The 19,517-nt window shown below is 34.8% G+C and overlaps 1 protein-coding gene and 1 long non-coding RNA gene across 4 annotated transcripts in view; one reads left to right on the top strand and one right to left on the bottom strand.

Annotated features, from left to right (window-relative positions):
* IDE (insulin degrading enzyme) overlaps positions 1 to 19,517 on the top strand; it is a 57,448-nt gene that overhangs the window by 16,104 nt on the left and 21,827 nt on the right. For all 3 annotated transcript variants that reach the window (XM_021399260.1, XM_021399259.1, XM_021399258.1), the window contains exons 6-14: positions 2,460 to 2,572; positions 2,951 to 3,113; positions 3,741 to 3,833; positions 4,371 to 4,462; positions 5,096 to 5,176; positions 7,378 to 7,481; positions 14,175 to 14,277; positions 15,267 to 15,389; positions 17,506 to 17,588. In XM_021399260.1, coding sequence (XP_021254935.1) covers positions 2,460 to 2,572; positions 2,951 to 3,113; positions 3,741 to 3,833; positions 4,371 to 4,462; positions 5,096 to 5,176; positions 7,378 to 7,481; positions 14,175 to 14,277; positions 15,267 to 15,389; positions 17,506 to 17,588 — 955 coding nt within the window. The remainder of the gene's footprint in view (positions 1 to 2,459; positions 2,573 to 2,950; positions 3,114 to 3,740; positions 3,834 to 4,370; positions 4,463 to 5,095; positions 5,177 to 7,377; positions 7,482 to 14,174; positions 14,278 to 15,266; positions 15,390 to 17,505; positions 17,589 to 19,517) is intronic.
* Positions 9,410 to 19,517, bottom strand: part of LOC110399873 — a 28,090-nt gene continuing 17,982 nt past the window's right edge. The window contains exons 2-3 of the long non-coding RNA XR_002439445.1: positions 13,801 to 13,887; positions 9,410 to 11,115 (exon numbers count right to left, since the gene is read on the bottom strand). This is a non-coding gene — a long non-coding RNA (uncharacterized LOC110399873). The remainder of the gene's footprint in view (positions 11,116 to 13,800; positions 13,888 to 19,517) is intronic.

Genomic DNA, 19,517 nt, shown 5'->3' with positions numbered 1-19,517 from the left:
TGGTACTGTTTTCATATTTGACGCTTGTGCATACTTCCACTCCAAAAATTTCTGCATTGTTGAAGGATAAACCTAATCTAACATTTAGATGAAAAGCCTTTACTTGTCTTTGTTTATTTTCCCCGAAAAGAGACATTCCTTTTCTCATTCAGTTGTTTGTTCAAGCATCAGAATTATGCAGTTGCTTTCCAGGCGGCTTTATATCTTACAGATTGTTTTGTTGTTGATTTTGTTTTGTTTTGATTTCTTCTTTTTCTTTTGAGGTCCTCTAGAATCAGAATTGAAAATTGTTAAGTTCCAGATTCTTCCTTATATAATTCGTTTTGGTTACAGTGAGCTCTACATATAAAAATCAAGCTGCAGAAAACATTGTTAACGCAATTCCATAAATTCTTTGTTAAAACACCTTGCTGTCAATGTAGCGGAACTACTAATTGATACATAAATAAATAGTTGGAAATGCTCTAACATAAAAAAGTTGCTCACTGCAGGTCCTCTGCAATCTCACTCTTGCGCATTCTGAAGTAGATGGACTTGTAAAGCTCTGTGCAACCTAGTAATTCTCAGAATTTTCCCTCCACTTTGTATATACAATGTGCCTCAGTGAAAAGTGACGAGAGAATTAGAATATCTCTGGTAAATACCAGTAAATAGTCTGAACAAAAGTTTGCGGAAATCTAAGTAATGAAATGCAGTTTAAAAATATCTAAAATTGTTTTAAAATTCATCCAGCAAAAATAAAATCTAACCAAAAGCAAAATTCGCAGAATGTTCATGAAACACCTTTTGTATAGCAGTTTCCATGTAGACTCTTAGATTCTTATCTTTTCAGTGAGAATCACCCTAGCAACTGGAAATCTGTCCTAAAGAAAACCATTGCTGTAGCTGTGAGGCTTAAATGATTGTGTTCTTTTCTGCCTGCATTGAGGTGGCGTTTTTGTTTTTTGTTTAGTGTTATGTAAACTTGAGTAGGAAAACTTGAATTCAGACTTCTTATATTTGATGTAGCTGAATTGTGTACTTATTAATTGCTAAGGAAGCTAATCCATTAACTAGGAATGTTATTATGAAGCTGTTTGTTGGCTAAAGAGAAAAAGTTATCCTCACAATGTAATTTTGAAATAAATGTTTTTGAAGATTTGCCATCAAGAATTAAGTGCAGCAGCAAATTTCATTTTTTTTTTTTCAACTAAGAAGCAAGTGTGTAAACTTCGGTGAGGGGAAAAAAAAATTGGAAGTAGTTCTTTGAGAGTAATAATTTATTAAGTTGGCCTTCAGTAGCAAAGTTAAACAGGGTAACAAATTGATAGAAGGCAACTGGTTTTCATTTTAGCACAGAAAAATGAATACTTTAGCCTTGACTGGTGTTCTAATGAAGTAAGCCTGGAACTTTCTGCGTTTTTTTTTTGTGTGTGTGTTACTGGATTGGTTTTAAGCCACAGAAAGCCTTAACAGTATCTATTAAATCTAATGCCCAGTACTATCTCATACCGTAGGTGCATTCTTCAATACTTTTTTTTCCAATGTGGATTAAAAAAAAATGAAATATGGGTGTTTAACAGACTTATGTGCAGTTCACAAAATATCACTGTGAATGACTATTAAGCTTTGTTCTCTTTCGGTTTTTTTTTTCCCCTGTGGCATTCTGTCATTGTCTTGTAGGAGCAAGCTTGTGTTGGGCAGGAAGATCCTACTCTCTAAATCTAGCAAGGTGACCAATTTCTGAGCTCTTTTAAGGATTGAGGTTGAAGAATGAATGATCTTGTTCTTACTTTGAGAAGTGCTCCAAAATGCATTGGTTTTAAGCAGACCACTATTTTGAGGGTAGTGTTTCATCTGTATCTGTATAAACGTGTGTAGGTGAATTCATGCTTACTATGATCTTTCCACGAATGGTCTTCCTACCATTTTTGGAGAGTAGTACAGTCAGTCAGTAACTAGAATGGATGTAAAAGTGGAAATGTTTAAACACGTCACAGGTTTGTGTAAGAAATTATGGGACACTGAGCACAGATGACTCTGGTTCAGTGTTTTGTGTAGCACTGGAAGGTAAGCTGAGGATTAAGAACATCAAGTTTTGACAAATCTGCTGAAATATACCCAAACATTAGCAACTGTAATTCCATGTTCCTTATTCTCTTTTTAATGCTCAACATCTGATTTGCCTCTTCTTCAGTTCCACCTTAGATATAGATGCATCGGTACATTTTAAAGATGGTTTTTCATTTTAACAGGATTTATTTGAATCATGGTTGAAGCCTTTAATAAGCATGGTGCTTATAGCATATTATATTTCAAAACTGAAGTGTTACATGTTTCCTTTCTGAATTGAAAGGATGTCATGTCATTAAAACTACTTTTCTGTATAATCCATATCTTCCCTAGAGAATATAGAAAATCTAAATTAGATAGAAACTTCAGATGATGATTATGTGTTTTCTAACGTTTCTTTATTATAGAATCCTTGGATGAGCTGACTTCCCTAGTGGTGAAGTTATTTTCAGAAGTAGAGAATAAAAACGTCCCTATACCGGAATTTCCTGAACATCCTTTCCAAGAAGAACATCTCAGGGTCAGTATAAAGATGCATCCTTTGGTGGGAGTGTATACCTTAAGCGATACTTCTCCTGTTACAGTAGTACATTGTATACTTCACTACTTTTGTATCAGTGTCTCTGTTTCTTTCCTCATTTTTCCAATTGCCTGTCTGTGAATGTATTTTATATAGTTTGTAGTAAAGATTGTATGTTTGGTTGCCGAGGTTAGGATAATTAATTCTGTGTGTTTGCATCATGAATGGATCAAGTGTTGCCGTGTTCTTACATACCTTTACTTTCAACCTGATGTTGTTGTTGTGTACATGAGGGGGATATGATATTTGCTACTGGAATGAATAAATGAGATTGGATGAATGTCTGTTTATGGATCTCCTTTTTAATTTTCATTTCAGCAACTTTACAAAGTGGTACCTATTAAGGACATCAGAAATCTTTATGTCACGTTTCCTATACCAGACCTTCAGAAGTACTATAAATCAAATCCTGGCCATTACCTTGGTCATCTGATTGGGCATGAAGGCCCAGGGAGTCTTTTATCAGAGCTTAAAGCCAAAGGTAAGTCCTTTGAGTGTAAAGAATTAAAAATTCATTGATTGCACAATTTTTGAAGACTTAAAAGTTTCATGTAGAATTGACCTTTATATATTAAATTTCAAGTCCCCAGCTATTTGAGTAATTTGAGTTGTAAATCAATTTTCCCACTTCATTCTTGTTTCTGTGGTGGGTGAAAATGAATAAATAATGAACGCCCTGAATACGGAAGCTGCTATTTCTTGTGCTCTGCTTCATCCAGCCCTGCTTAGAGATGTATGAAGTTTGAAATACTGTTTTGTCTCTGTTCTGTCACTGACTTAGAGGCTACTGTCAGCTCTCTTAATGTCTGGAAGAGTAGAAGAGTGTACCTTAATGTTGTTCATTATATTACTGTGTTCCAGGCATAAATAAATTACCCGGTGATCAACTGATGTTTAATTTGTTGCATCACAAGCTCAGATGGGTCAGATGCTTAACCTACTCTTTTGCTATAGATGCTAAGGTAGACAAGGGGAACATGTAAAGTAGTCGAGGTGTCCCAAAAAATGAGGGGAAAAAAGAAGTATTGTTGCCAAAGCATAAAAAGAATGTGATTTATAAATCTTTACAGGTTTGCTTATGCAATACATTTTCTCTTTGATTTCCTAGGATGGGTGTATACTCTTGTTGGAGGACAGAAGGAAGGTGCTAGAGGTTTCATGTTTTTCATTATTAATGTGGACTTGACAGAGGAAGGACTTTGTAAGTGAAGCCACTATGTGTGCGTTCCATGTTAGTTCTGATCTGATGGGCTTGTTTTTGTCTGCAGAGAGACTAATTATGTATACGTAGCTTGAAAAATAAACCCAGAATAACCAGTTACTTTAATATATTAAATCCTGTCGGTATATTAACACTCTTCATCTAATGTAAGAAGTGAACTTATTTGAGGTAGTATAAAATACTTAATGAAATATTTCAAAAGTAAACTACTTCAGAAGAAAAGTCATTAATACTTTTGTGTGCTACTTATTCATAGTATGTGAAATTACATTATATTATAATAATTTTGTTATACAGCATGTTCAAAGCAGTTCTCAGAATTAGCTTGGGACCTAAACAATTCATGTCTGTAAATAACCACAGTAACTTTTTTCAGGGGGATTGTTCATGTACTCAAATATCTTGATGTATTAGATGTAATTTAAAATAAAAACTTTTCTATTTCTTTTCATAATAATAGTTTTTTTTGTGTGTGTAGAATTGAGCCTATTATTAAGCAAGCTTTTTTCTTTCCAGTGCATGTTGAAGATATTATTTTGCACATGTTTCAGTATATTCAAAAACTACGTACAGAAGGACCTCAAGAATGGGTTTTCCAAGAGTGCAAGGTACAGTGATTGGTACTTGAAATAGGCAGTGGTAGTGTTTTTACAATTTATTGGATGGTAACTAGAAACAGAGCTCTTGGCTGTGGAAATAGACTTCAGTAATTGCATGATGAATAAGTTTTATAATGTTAAATGAATATTTTCTGTGACATGACACAAACGACAAATACATTGAGAATACATCTTTAATGTAAAAGTGAAATGCACTTACAGGGCTATGAGTTAACATTGCATTATAGCATAATGGAAGTTGAGAAAGAGGTAGTGTACCCTGCCTGTAAGTATTTTGCACTGGAACATGATAGGTTGTATCAAATTCAGGATGTTTTCAAATAATCAAGAGATCTAAATATATGAGCTATGGGACAGATCTCTTACTATGAACGTGACTTAAAAGCTACTTGTTATCTTTTTCAGCGCAGAGCTTCTTGGAAATAAGGTTTTATAACACTTCATGTTGTGAGACTGTCTGAAATTGCTCACGAGTTTTGTGCAGCTTGAATATTACCTGCTGTTTTATGTGCCTGTCTCGGACTGAATACTACTATAAAATTATTTTTAAAAAATAGTCTTTAATTATTCTTAAATACATTTCAGTATATATATTTCAACTCTTCTTACATTGTTTCCTAGGATCTAAATGCTGTGGCATTCAGATTTAAAGATAAAGAACGACCACGAGGTTATACATCAAAGCTTGGAGGAATGTTGCATGTAAGTGATATTTTTGCTTGTTTTTCAAAAGTCTTGTATTTTGGACAATATAGTAGTCATGTAGCAGTATGTTTAACCATAGTCCAAATTAATACAGGCATTTGCAAAGGTCCTTTGTACTTCTTGAGTTTAGGAAGTTGATATGCTACGTTAACTCTTACCATTGATACTCAGTAAGTCACGTTTTCTTCACACTCTACCATTTTATACTTCTGTACTTGGCAAAAGTGATATTGCAGCTGGAGCTGCTATTTGATTTGCTTCAGTGTTCCTTAACACACCGGTACTTTGTCATTCTCTGCCTAGCTGACAGCTAAATGTTCTCTAGAGAAATAAAATTTTATTGTAAACCCACATACTGTACTAAGTGCTTCTATACCTAACAACGTTGAAATAATGCAGTAAGCAGAAGTGTTAAGATAGCAAATTAAAAATGTTTGACTCTTAACAGTATTATTTCAGTATTGGTACTGAAAGAATCATCATGTAGTTTGTACTTGGTCTTTATACTTCGAACATTCACTTTCCTCATTTTGCACTGACGTAATATTTAGTATACATTTATACTAATATTTAGTATAATATGTCTGTTCAGCAAAACTCACTGTACAACTACTACAGATTGCAGCCATTCTCCATTGCACATCTAATATCTATCTACATGTACTCAGAGGCATTTTTTGTTTCTTTGCAGGAATTCCTGTATATGCTCCTACAGCTTTCATTTGTAACATCTAAAATATTAGTCTTTTACTTTAGAATTTTGTTTCTGTTTACTAAAAGCATTAAACAACTGATTAATGTTTAGATGGATATTTTAAGAAGCTCTCGTTTGGGATGCCATTTCTTGATTTTGCTCTGTTAAATGCATAAAATCTCTTCAAGAAATGAACTTTTTCTGTCTCTAAAACAGTCTTTCAGTGGTTTGTATTTGTTGGATAATTCCTGATCACAGTTACTGCTTGAAACTTTTACTGCTTGAAAAATCAGGTCAGGAAGTTGTCAACAGTATTCCAAAGATCAGGGTATCAAATCCGGACAGTGTTTTTTTTCTTTTGCAATTCTTTGCAGTACAAATGGTAATTTTGATACTGGTATTAGCTACTTAGACACAAATAGAAAAATAACTATTCTGATTCTGTCTGCTTTCCTCTGAGTTGTACTAAGTTTATGTTATGAAGTAACCAAGCTAGGATTATTGCTTGGTTGATTTCTTATGCTTATAAATACAAAGTGTTTTCCATAGCTTGGAGAACCTATGTAAGTTAGTCTAAGCAAATATATAACAACTTATGACATTATGTTTGTCAAAAGGATTTAAAAAAAAAAAAAGGGCAAAAGTTCTCTGTAAAGAACATTTGTGCTTGTATGAGGAATCACTGCTAAACTCTTCTGTTGAATTACATTTCCTGTTTGCCTTGTAAGCTTGATGTTTTCCAGATAGTTGTTCCCTGGCTTGCTATGCTCCTTTTTTTTCTTTGTATTCTTAACTGTATCATTTTTAAGTTTTCATTTTAATTTGATTGTTGCATGTAGATTAATTTAGGTCAGAACATAGTGTTCCTAAAATAAAACAGACTTTCTGACAAGTAATCACAGAATGGTTGAGATTAGAAGCGGTGTCTGGAGATAATCTTGTCGTTTAATTCTAATACTAGAATTAAAATTGAGTAAATGTGTATTATACTTTTAGATATTTGAAAGATACTCTCCTTTAAATCACTGTTAGAAAAACTTGAATTCTTATGGAATTCCAAGAAAAAAAACCTTTTTTTGTTTGCTTGCTCCATTATGTTTTGCTTTCCCGAACACACTGATTACTTGGTGTTCTTCAGTCTTTAAAAATATCCTCCAGGGGTCAGCATTTACCATGTTATTTTTACTGTAGTTCAAAACAGTGTTTAAAGGTAGGTGACTTTTTACATTGAAACATGCAATATTTCGAGAGAGAAATCTACTAATTTGCAGTATGTAAAATTAACCTAGTATAAGAAAAATACGATCTGCATAATCAGAGTACTGCTCTATCTTGTTTAGTTTTAAGAGAGTGATTTAAAGAGGTCTGTGCACTTCCATTCTGAAAGTTTGAAGTTGGTACAAATTTAGTGTCTGTAAATCTACACTTTTAATGTCCTTTACAAAACTATCTTTTTCATGCTTAGTTTTTAATTCATCTATATGTTTTTTCTTCGTTTTTTTAGTATTATCCTATAGAAGAAGTCTTGGCTGCTGAATATTTGCTTGAAGAATTCAGGCCTGATTTAATAGAGATGGTACTGGATAAGTTGAGACCAGAAAATATTCGGTAAGTTAATTTGCAGTAACTTGTATTTTAACCCAAGTATTATAAGAAAGGCAATGAACTAATGGAAATACAAATTCTTAGGTGCTTCTTACAGCTCTAAAGTAAATGTCACTGTAAAAGAGACAGCTGTTCTGTGTGTTAATGAGCTTTCTTTCTACTCCCCATTGAAAATAACTAAGTGTTCCATTCAGACAAAACCATTCTTTCGGTCTTTTCTGTATAGGATGTCTTCCTCAGACTGACATTGTTTTTAGGGAGATAATTAATTACTCAGAATAGCTCAACTGTTACTGAGGAAAAAGCTTAGTAAAAGTTAACCTGCATCACTTAAATTCTGGGGCGTTTTTTAATATAATACTCTAACATTTATAATTTGGACCTATTTCTGGAAATCTGTTAAGAGGATGGCTTATATCTACTACGTGTATGTTCCCTATAGAGAGCTACCACACTTTGTGCACACTAATAGAGCATCTACAAAAAAATCAATTTATGTGGGTAGAAATAGCTGCATCTTTAGCTGCTAAAATCTCCCAGGCTCCCAGAACATCTCTTTGATGCAAGTGACCGTGCTGTACGTGCACTTTCTTTCTGGCCTAAGTGTGTTGCGGTAAGTATTCCAGGGGTCAGTAGATGGTCAGACCAGGTGTTGAAAGGAAAAGAGGAAGGTTCTCTCTTCTGTGCTTTGGAGAACCTTCTGTTATCACCAAACAGAGTAGAAAAGGCATGCTTAATAAAGAACAGGTGCACCTACTGTCTTTGAATACCTGTACAAGAGTGGTGTGTCTGGGATGAGGGAAATGGGTGCACTGGAGCAAATACTTTGCCAAAGGATGATTTAGAAGTGGAGGAATCTGAAAGTGCAAGAGAAAAAATTTCATGCAGGCTAACGAAGGGAGTGTTAGCTGAGAGGGAGGAAGGGGCAGGCAAATGGTTAACACAGAGAAGAGGAACCTAGAACAAGAAAGCTGGCAGTGGAAATCTTGGGGTAATTTGAGCAGAGCTATTGGTAGGTCTTGAGGACTGTTACCAAAATAAAATATGTTTGTCAAGCACTGGAATAGGCTCCCCGGGGAGGTGGTTGAGTCACCATCCCTGAATGTGTTTAAAAACCATTTGGATGTGATGTTAAGGACATAATTTAGCGGTGCGTTGTTAGGGTAGTATGGTTAGGTTGTGATTGGACTTGATGATCTGGAAGGTCTTTACCAACCTGAGCAATTCTATGATTCTGTGATAAAAGATGAAGAAGAAAGGCTGCCTGCTGGAACTGCTGGTATGGTAAGTGCAGGTTGGATGAAGAGATAGGAAGGGAATAGGAACTGGCTTTAGTAGTCAGAGTTAGACTTATGAGAGAAGACTAGAAGAAAAAATTATGTCAGGCTTAGCAGGGGTATTGAAGTGAGAGTCCTGAATCATAAAAACATTGCGTAGAGGTGTGAGAAAAGGAGATTGAAATGGAACAGCAGCAGAACTAGTGGGGCCAAATTTGGAGAAACTGAGCAGAAAAACCTGTGCTAATAGTGATACAGTCTATGAAGGGCAAACAAACTTGTTAAGCAAATCTTGCTATTTTTTCCCTGCTTTCTGCACATGTGTACTTAAAATATATATATATATATATTTTATTGATTACTACTTTCCCCTGTGCAACTTCTCTTTCAATTCTTAAGGAAGAGAAATACTCTAAAATTACTTAATAAAATGCCAGTGCTACATATGTCTTTACCTGACCTACCAATGCAGTTGGAAGTTGTGTAATGAGTGTAAGGTGCCATATGATGCAAAGAAAAAAGAGGAAAAAAAGTATTAAAATAAGCATCTAAAATTAATTTCTCGTGAATTTCTTTATGCCTCAGTTTGCTATCTATGAAAATAATGTCTTTTGGGATATTTTAAAATATGAAATTATTTCCACAGCACTCAGTGCTACAGCAACTAATATTTCAACAGTTCTGCTCATTTAGAGAAGGATGTGAATATTGGAAAGAGAGTAAGTCAGGTCTTGCGTGGAGTAAAACAGACAAAATATCAATTAATTGCTTCTCAGTCATCTGTTCTGTAATATTTAAATTTGTATGTGGATAGATTTATATGCGTTTATGATTTAATACAGCCTAGTTACCAGAAAGGGAGAGAGCATACCAAAACTCCATGGGCAATAATTGTACTAGCGCTTTGGAGCCTGATTTTTTTTTTTTCTGCAGTTTAGCTGTAAGAAGTTGTTGCAACGCAGTGTTGCTTATGACTCTGTATGTAAGCATTACACTATTTGAACACCTGTTAGAGTGTTTTAAAAGCCAGATATGTTATAAAAATAGTGATTTTTTTGTCTTTTTGAATGTGCTTATATACAATTTTTGAAGTGATGTATGTGGAAGGACAGTGAGGCACACGTTCATATATGACAAAGTCATGTATTCATTTAGTTTATGTTGCAAGTTACTTTATTTCTAAAAAATGGCATATTTGAAGTCATTGGATAAACTATAATAGAATTGAATTATCTCTGTAATTGCAGATGTCATGGGGTTCTGCTGTTTCTAGGGGTATACTGGAAATGATAAAATAAATGGAGCTGCCTGTGTCAGTGACAGTAGTTGCCATAGTAATTACTGCCCTTCAAAGAAGCGCCTGTATCTTTGTATGTGGGTGTGCATCTATGTGTAATGTGTGGGATACTACAACTGAAGCTCTAATGTTTGGAGAGAGTGTATTTTGAACAAGAAAAACTTGAAAGAAAATATCCAGTTTTCCTTTTCTATTGTATTAAATACTTTTATTTTGAATGTATTTTCACGTTCATCCAAAATCCTGAAAATTAGACACAAAAGCTTGCTGTCATACAAAGACTGCTTTTACTAAGTAACGGGCAATACGTAGCCCATCTACTCTTGAAGCTTAACCAGAAATACCACACAAATTTGATCTTCTAGTTGTTTTTAGAATTTTTGCTTTGTATTAATATTCCTGTAGTGGTTAAGTGAAAACTGTGGTTTGACACACTGCTTCGTATAATGGATTTATTATTTGCTTTTCATATTCTTTTTGGGATTTACCTGGATTAAGGACTTTTCTTGGCATATCTGTATTGGGGTAGCTGTATTCACAGTTAGAGACTACTGTTCAATGCCTTTGAAAGAAAATAAAGTTTAGATTTCTGACCATGTTATTTTCTTAGCAAATTTAGTTTTTAAAAAGCGTGGAAAGATAACCATACTCACAGATGGTAGCAAGTATCCATATGCTTTTCTGTTTGATTGAGCCATAACAGGAAATTTTTATATTCTCCTCCTGCCCCCGCACACTACTTGTTGCATTCAGTAGCTTAATTTCCCTAAGAGAGAAACCTCTTTAAGAACCAAGTATCATTTTTACTTGTTCAAACTGCGTTGGGTTTTGCCAGCCATCTGTGAAGATAAGGCATGTGTCACAGTCTTAGATGAAAAACATAATTTTCCTGTTGTTTCCAATACATTTTTTTTCTTTTTTTTTCATCATCTGCAGTATAAATGCTCTTATTAAAAGTTAAGAAGTTAGTGACTCATCAGGTTAAGCAACTAAAGAACATTTTCCTCTGGATCGTAAATGGTTTCTTTTTCTTTCTTGCTAGAAGAGCAGCATTAGCAGAATCCTAGAGCGAAGAAAAATAAAATGAATGCCAGTAATGTTGATGGAGAAATTTCTAGGGGCCTGAATTTCACAGTGAACAAACAGTTGTTTCAGTGTAGTTGCTGATATTCACCCCTGCTGATAAACAAGTTAGAAATACTGTATGTATGTCAGGGTTGTTTGGCTTTTTTGTTTGCATTGTATTTGATGAAACACTTTGAAAATCGTAATGTGTTAACTTATTTCCCATCACAAACTATTGTGTTCGTAGAGACGCTGCACGTGACTGAGTAACTGTGAACTACAACAGTTCACATGTTCAAGAAAGTACATAGAGAAGGAAATTGCATTGTAGCTTCAACTGTGTTCCTTTTTCATGAGTGGCTCAGAATTCTGATTGCACTTGTTTATTATGAGCTGCTTATAACATACTTAATCTAAAGGTTTCCTATTTTGCATTTTTTGTGCACTTTTCAGCACTGTCTTCATCCATATGGATGTTCATTGTTCAACACGTTTGTCACGTTATAGGAATGGAAAGAAGTAATTGGGAACTTCAGATGCATCATGATGCATTTAGATAACTGCACAGCATTGCGTTTCTACCTGTGGTGCTTCTTTCTCTCTTTTCTTTTTCCTGTCCTGCTGTTCCTTGCTGTAGGTGCTTGTTTTAGGTTGAGTTGCAAGCATATCAAATGCCTTTTGGTTTGTTTTGTATGGCTATGGGCTTTTTTTTTTTTTCAGAGCTCAAAATGTAATTCTAGTGGTTTATTCTAGTGGTGCCTCAGGGTATAGGAAGGGCAGGAGGATCCCATGAAGCAGAACTGCTTACAAAGCTGACTTCCACAATTTCATTTTCTGACCAGATAGAGTTATTCTTAGCTCTTTAATGCAGCAACTGTATGAGTGCTTGTATTGTTACTACATTCCTCCCTCTTACCCTTCTCCAGGATACTGATGCTCAAGCAGCAGAATAAAAGACATTTATGTATTGTGGCACGCCTTTGTCTAGCTGCTCAATCCGCATCATTATTGGAATTTTATCAGGATAATCTTTTTGTTTAAGACTTTGTTTGCATTTTAGGGTGGGAGAAAAGGCCTGGTAGGTAGCTCTGAAATTTTAATGGACGTTATGTTTTTTACAGTCTCTTAGCAACTCCATCTCTACAGACTAGAGCTTTTGCTCACCAGCTGTCCAAGTTAAAATGCAAAACATATAAAAATGAGCCATAGGAATATTCTGTAAACACCAATCTCTGTAGTGGATTTCACCTTGCTGACTGAGGTGGTGTCTGCTGTTCTGCAAGAGTAAATATTCTCTGGAAGTAAAGTGCTTAGCTCTTTGAGTGTTTATAAAAAAAAGAAACAATACAAAGTAAAAAAAAAAAATAGATATAACTTGCAAATGCTTAAGAAACTGTCATAATATGAGGACACAACAAAAATGTTAACCAATTCTATTGCTGTTTGTAATGGGAGGTGAAATATATCTTTCTAAGATGAACATACAGGTTTGGACATTTCAGGACTGTTGTAGAAAAGCAGGGGCTATTCTGTATTTGTGTCTGTTCACATACTCATACTAATCATGTGGCTACCCTGAGGGAATTATCTGTATCCCTGAAACATGAGATCTGATTACTCCTGTTTAGTGTGTCTGCTTCAAAATAAGCAGCACAAGTCCTGCTTTACTTCTGGGATCTATTGCTAGAAAACGTCTTTAAATCCCATGTCCTTCTGAAATGCATTTCTAATTTAAATGCATCTAATGCTAGCTATTGTCTAGTGGCTTTTTACCCCAGTGTCTGCTGTTTGAAATGCAAAGTACCGGTTAAATTACAGTCATTTGAAAATCTTGCTAATGGAGGAATCTTGAACTTAATACAACAGGATTCTTCAACCTTACTGGACCATTTAGTCATTTACGTGTATGCATTAGATGAATAAGGAGGGATAAGGAGATAAACATCTACAATATTATATTCCACGTATTTAAACTTATCAGCGTATTGCAGAATTCATCCCGGAGGTATTGGCCAGTAGAACATTTATGAAGTACTGTAGTTTGAGATATGCCCATATGCCTGTTTTGATTTCTCCCCCTCTTTGCCATTCTCGTTAAAAACACGCAACAGAACGCTCCTAGCCTGAGGATACTGTGCTATAAAAGAACACTTCTGTTGTATATGTTTTGGCGCTTTAACATGTGTTTTAGCCATCTGTACAACATTTGACAAAGTTTGTTACTATGCAATCCAGCATCTAGTGATCATTAAATGTATGTAGGAGGTAATTGTGTTACCTTTTTCTGGCCATCTCAGAATTCTACGTATTTCTTTTGAGTACTCTTTCATGTTGTTGTATGCTGCTTAAAAGAATTTGAGGAGATAGGTATCATTGCTTGATACCTATTTTGAAGACTATAGGAAAAAATACCTATACGTTTGCAGTTTCCTTTATTCTGGACTTGTACTTTTATGTTTATACTCTGGGTTTCTGAGTGTAATCCTGTAGTATTGGTTGTGGAATATGTTGACTTTTATCTTCATGAGCAAACAAAACAGCTGTCAATTTGAAATGAGAATGATACAAAATGAAGGAAAATAGCAACTTAATCAGAATATGAACAGGAAAGTGTAACTATAATAATGTAATCTAAAATCCTGGGTCTGGAATAAAATTTCTATAGTCAAGTGTTTCCACTTACCCGAGTTTTTATATAGGTGGTGTGAAAAACACTGTTAGTCACTTCATTCTTTCTGTAGAAGATCTCAAGGACTGCCTTCCTTTTTTTCTGGAACAAGGACAAAGCACAAAAGACAGAAATGAATTACAACAATCGTGTATAACTCTAGGTTGTAACACTTGAGGAAAAAATGGTAAAATTAAATTATGCTGACAGCTACAGTGTGTAGTTCAGTGTATTCATCGCTGCTACCTGAATGTGCTCCGTAATTGTCCAGGGGCCATTTCCACAAATAAATGCATTCTAATGATGGAACAGAAATAGTGCTCTGAATAATTTCTCCCAGTTTTTCCCAGACACATTCATGCCAAAGTGCTTTGTCTCTTTGTTTTCAGAGTTGCAATAGTCTCCAAGTCTTTTGAAGGAAAAACCGATCGAACGGAAGACTGGTATGGAACACAATACAAGCAAGAAGCAATTTCTGATGAAGTTATTAAGGCATGTTAAAACATTTAACATATTTCACTATCTCCAAGCGAAAGACAGTGGTCTAATTTTCCCTTTAGGAGAAGAAAAAACTTAAGTATGCTCTGCATAGTACAAAAAATATGGCAATGAGTCTGTTTAACATTGTGAGAATTGAGGATCTTATGTTGCTCTTTAAATTTATTACATAAAATATACTCATTTTAATGGTCTTAAACCATATAAAGTTTTAATGTAGAGAATGTTACACAATTTTTGCTATAAAAAGTCTGTAATATGCAGTGGCTACTTTTAAATTTAAAAAACTTGATGCTTACATCTCTGACTCTTTATTTAATGTTGATGAATTATTCTGTTAGGAAAGGCATGTTTTTACACCTGTTATATGTAACTGTGTTTCTGAAATTGATCTTTGCAACTTACAAAACGAGCATATTAGTTGAACTTGTAAAAATCACAGCTCTAACAATGAAAGTGAACAAATCCTTATTGAGTCTTGTTATTGACTACTACTTCTTTTAAAGGAGAGGGCGAAATACACTCTAAAGCTGTACTGGACCTGCCTAACGTGCTTTGAACAGGCACTGCTTGGGAACATCTCACTTAGTTTAGCTTGTCTGTACCTATGTTCTCAATTACAGTTTTTGCTTATGCATTTAGTGTGATGCCTTCACTTAAAGTTTGTAGAAGCAGAAAAGATGAGACACAGAACCGTTCCACTAGAAACATTAAAAAAAAAAGTTTTTTTTTCTTTTGTCATCCTCCTTCTGAGCACTTCATCCCACTGGCAGCCTACTTGATTCCCCAGATTTTTCTAGCTTTTCCTGTTACCTTGCTAGTATTTACACACAAGCTAGAGGAATGTAGTCCTGAATCTTCTGTTACAGCAGAAAAGCAATAGGTATATATAATATATGCGTGCGTATAAATAGCATGTATGTGTGTTATATGTATTATTTAAGCAGAAATTCTTAGCCTCATCATTTTTCCTATTTATCTAGAAATGGCAAAATGCTGACCTGAATGGGAAATTCAAGCTTCCAATGAAGAATGAGTTCATTCCTACTAACTTTGAGATTTTACCACTGGAAAAAGATGCAACACAGTACCCTGCCCTTGTCAAGGTAAAGTATCTTTCTCTGTTCACTTTGCTAGCTAACCTTCTGGGAAGCTAGCAGTTAAGTTAGAAGTGTGTTTTTAAAATAGGTCATATTGTATTCCAGAACATAATAAAAAAAAAATAAAAATAGAAATCTTCTAGGTATTGCTAGACAGTAGAAAGTCCATTCATACTAAACTTTGGATTGTGGCTACTTGGGTTCCTATGAAAATGAATCTTCAAACAACTTGAACTCTTTTGTCCTTTTGAAAGTGTGTTAACAGTTAATAAAAATAGTATTAAAACTGTTTATCCAGCAGAAGTTTGACTGCCCATCTTATATTTTTTGAGCAGTGTTCAGTAAATTGAGGGTGCAGACAAGACTATCAGTTTGTAACTATGCATGAATAAAGGTTGCAATTGCGTGGAGAGAGACAGAAAGATGTAAACATAAATATCACTCTCCAGTCTCCTGGAAGCATCATTTAATAATCTCAATTTGTTTAGCAAATCTCAGTATTTGAAAAATTAAAAATTACTTCATACTTCTAACACATACTTGTCTTTGGTAATAATGCTCATCTCTACTCTGGGCTTAGTTGGAGGATAAGTAGGAAAAGCCTTTGCAGTTGTGTTGTGCTTCAGCTTGAATACTAAATTAATTCAGGAACACTTTTTTGCACATTAAATTAATATAAGGCTACTTCAGTGCAAAGACATCCTTCAGGAAAACGTATCTGTTCTGCACAGGGCACTTTAGGCATATACTTGAAGCACTGTTATTAACAGAGGAGGACTTTGAGCTTATGTTAATGTTCTTCCTGAACTGAAACCCTAAACCTCAGCAGGGACAAATACCACAGCTCTAGTAAGTAGCATTGATTGGTTTGCTACAGAAACTTGATGGTCCTTCAGTGTCTCTGTAGCAACTAGGCAACTGATTTGCACAAAAGCTTTGCTTTCATTACTTTAGAAATGTATTTGCTGTTGCCTTTGCCTTTAGAACACTTTCTGAGGGGGAGTTTTTTTAATCTTCTGTACTTGATAAAATAGCTATTACATATATTTTGCCTACATCTCTCTTATTTTGTCACCAGCTGTATGTCTGAGCTGTTGTCCTTCTGTGGGCCCTGGCATTTGTCTGATCCCATAGCCAATCATTACAAGAACCAGATCAGCAGAGATACACTATTCCATCAAGTGTTCAGTGCTGTAGTCAGTTTATGATTCTGTCCTTGCCGTAATCTGTGTTCTAAATTGTGTAATAGAGTAATAGTCATTTAATAGAAAAAATTATTTGTCAGAGAGAGAAGCTGAAATCTGGCTGCTTAGTACAGGTACAATATTGTGTGCTGTGCTGTAAGGTGCAAGACTTAGTTCTTTGATGCAGAAAGGAGAATGAAAATACCATGGCAGATCTCTGAGAAGCAAAGATCATCTGCTCAAAGATATGAGAAAGACAAATATTTTTATACTTAAAAAAAAAAAAAAAAGAGTTATCACGTGTGGCAATTGTAGAAAAGAAGTTGGGGAGATGAAGTTAGAACAGAGAGTGTATTTATTTCATAATTTTTGTGGGAGAAAAATGGAATGAGGGGGTTGTTCTGATTCTTTTGTCTACTGGGAGATTACTCTAAACTTTTTTGGTAATAGATCTTTTAATTTCCATCTAGTTTAACTACTGTTTAAAATATGTGGTTTTTTTATTACCAGTGTTACTTCAAAGCAATGTGCTGTGAATTAATCATTTTTTACTAAGAGCATTAAATATACAATTATACTCTTTGTCTAAAACATGCAGCAGTGTGCTGCTGTAATCTCCTTGGTGCTGTCTCCATGATGGCACATCTTCATGTCTGCAGCAGCAGGCAGTTCTCTTTGAATGTTTGTTCTCTGGAGGAGTTGTTCCCATGATGACCATAAGCTCACTCACAATGTTGCAACTGTGTAACTGCACGTGAAAGTGCTTTATGGTTAAGAAGAGAGTCTCAGTAGGGAGTGATGGATGTATGTACAAATTGATGTAGCAAAAAATGTGAATTTAAGGAGACAACACTAACATATTATGTAACTGACTTGGAGAAATTGTTCAATGTATTACGTTTAAAAGTTAGGTGACTTAACCTCTTTTCTTGACACAGGACACTGCTATGAGCAAACTGTGGTTCAAGCAAGATGACAAATTTTTTTTGCCAAAGGCTTGTCTCAACTTTGAGTTTTTCAGGTACGCAATGTTAAATACATAACAAAAATTTATCTCCAAAGTTTCTTGTTTGTTGCAAATCTGCATTTCTGTGGTAAAAACATTCTTTCGTGTTCTGTGGCTTTCAAGCGTTTGGTGTATTGTGCAGAGAGAGTGAGACAGCAGGAGGGCTCATGTGATTTATGCAGCAACTGGGTAGCAAGCAGTTGGAGGTATTCCATCTGTATTAAAAGGAAAGATTTATCTAAAAATGCTTTAAAAGAAATTTTATTTGCTATACCTAAAATACATCTACTAATAACGCCTGTATTGCAAATTGCAATACGACTTCTTAAAAACGTGTGGTTGTTTTTTTGCATTGATGATTAAATGAGAAATGTTCAAAGATAATTTTCTTTCTAAAATGCTATTCTGATTTTTTTTATATTCAAATTCTGTTTCCACTCACATAATGCTATCCAGTATAAAATTCTAAGTGTTTATAATGGTAGGATTTTGTTTAATTTACACCAATAACTATTTGTTTGGATGAACATCTCTGCATTATCAGTGAATGAGTGATTCTTACCTCAGTATGCATGATCTAGTGGTGGAATGTTAATTCTGGTCTTGCATTACTCTTTTTTTTTTTTTTAATTAACATGAAAACAACGTAGCTTCTCAGTGTTCTGGATTGTTGGGAGTAATAATTTCTAACTTTTGAATTTAATATGCAAGTTTACTGCTCTCTTCAGAGTATACTAATGTCTGTGTTGGATTTTAGAAGGTGAAAATAATTTCAGGATTTCTCCTCCTTTGGCCGGGTTATTGATATTACTGGAACTGCTATTATATGAGCTCTGATAGATTCTCATGGATGAGCTGTTGAGTCCTTGTTCTCAGTGACCACTAATTTTTTTTTTCTGCATGACCTTGGCAGAATTTTATACTGAGGGTTTTTGCAGAATGTCAGAACTAGTGCTTGGCACTAGTTGGGAAAAATGTGTTGTGTAGGCATTTCCTCTTTCATTTTACTTTTTGAAACTACAGCACAAACATGATTGTTTTGACTCTTATATGTCCAGACATGGAAGATCAAAATGGTGTCTGCTTGTATATTATTCAGGGAACAACAAATGCAATGTTTTGCCTCCTTTGTTCATACCCAGTGGATCTCCACTGGACTATGTGTGGCCAATACCCCAAATAGGATTTTATTGATGGAGACTGAGTTTGTATATTTTTTAACAAATTTCAAGTGGGCTGTGAAGGATTCAATTTCTGAAGCGGTTTTTGACAGATAGTAATAAATTTTATGTAGAGCATGCAAGAGTGTAAGTATGTGTACATATGCACAGTATGGTGACAGCTTTTCCCAGTTAGACTTGTACTTTTGTCTCACGCCACAGACTGCTTCAGTAGGGTAGGAAAAATGAGGGAGATTTCTACTGCGTGTTGGCCCTGATCATCACAGATCGTTGGAAGAATTCCTGACTCAGATGTTCTAGCAACAACTGCTGTGTAGATTTTTTTAAGATGAAGTTGATGAGGGTGACTTCTTCCACAAATGTATAAATCCGTTAGGAACTGTCTGAATATATGAATCTCTTGAAGTTTGCCATATTTGAAAACTGAAAATCCTAAGGTAGTGGCACTGTGCAAGACTTGTAGTAAAGAAACACAACAGTAAAATTCTCTGACGTGGGAGTTACCATCCAACTTAAAGGAGGATAAAAAGCGTTTGCTTTCATATGAATTATGACTTGAGAACTCAACGAGTACCCCTTTTTAAAAAGATGCAAAACAATGTTAAGTGCAATTACTTTGAAAACCTTTTAAAGGTTATAAACCTTGCGCGTCATTTCTCATGTTTTATAGAGAGGGGTGTTAAAATACAATGCCAATTATATTTGACCTGTCTAAGCATATGTGCTACCTTCCAGTTGAAAAAATATTTTATGTAATTTGAGT

The sequence above is a fragment of the Numida meleagris genome, chromosome 5 (genome assembly GCF_002078875.1).
Source record: "Numida meleagris isolate 19003 breed g44 Domestic line chromosome 5, NumMel1.0, whole genome shotgun sequence".
NCBI lineage: Eukaryota > Metazoa > Chordata > Aves > Galliformes > Numididae > Numida > Numida meleagris.
This window is presented reverse-complemented; position numbering and strand designations above follow the sequence as displayed.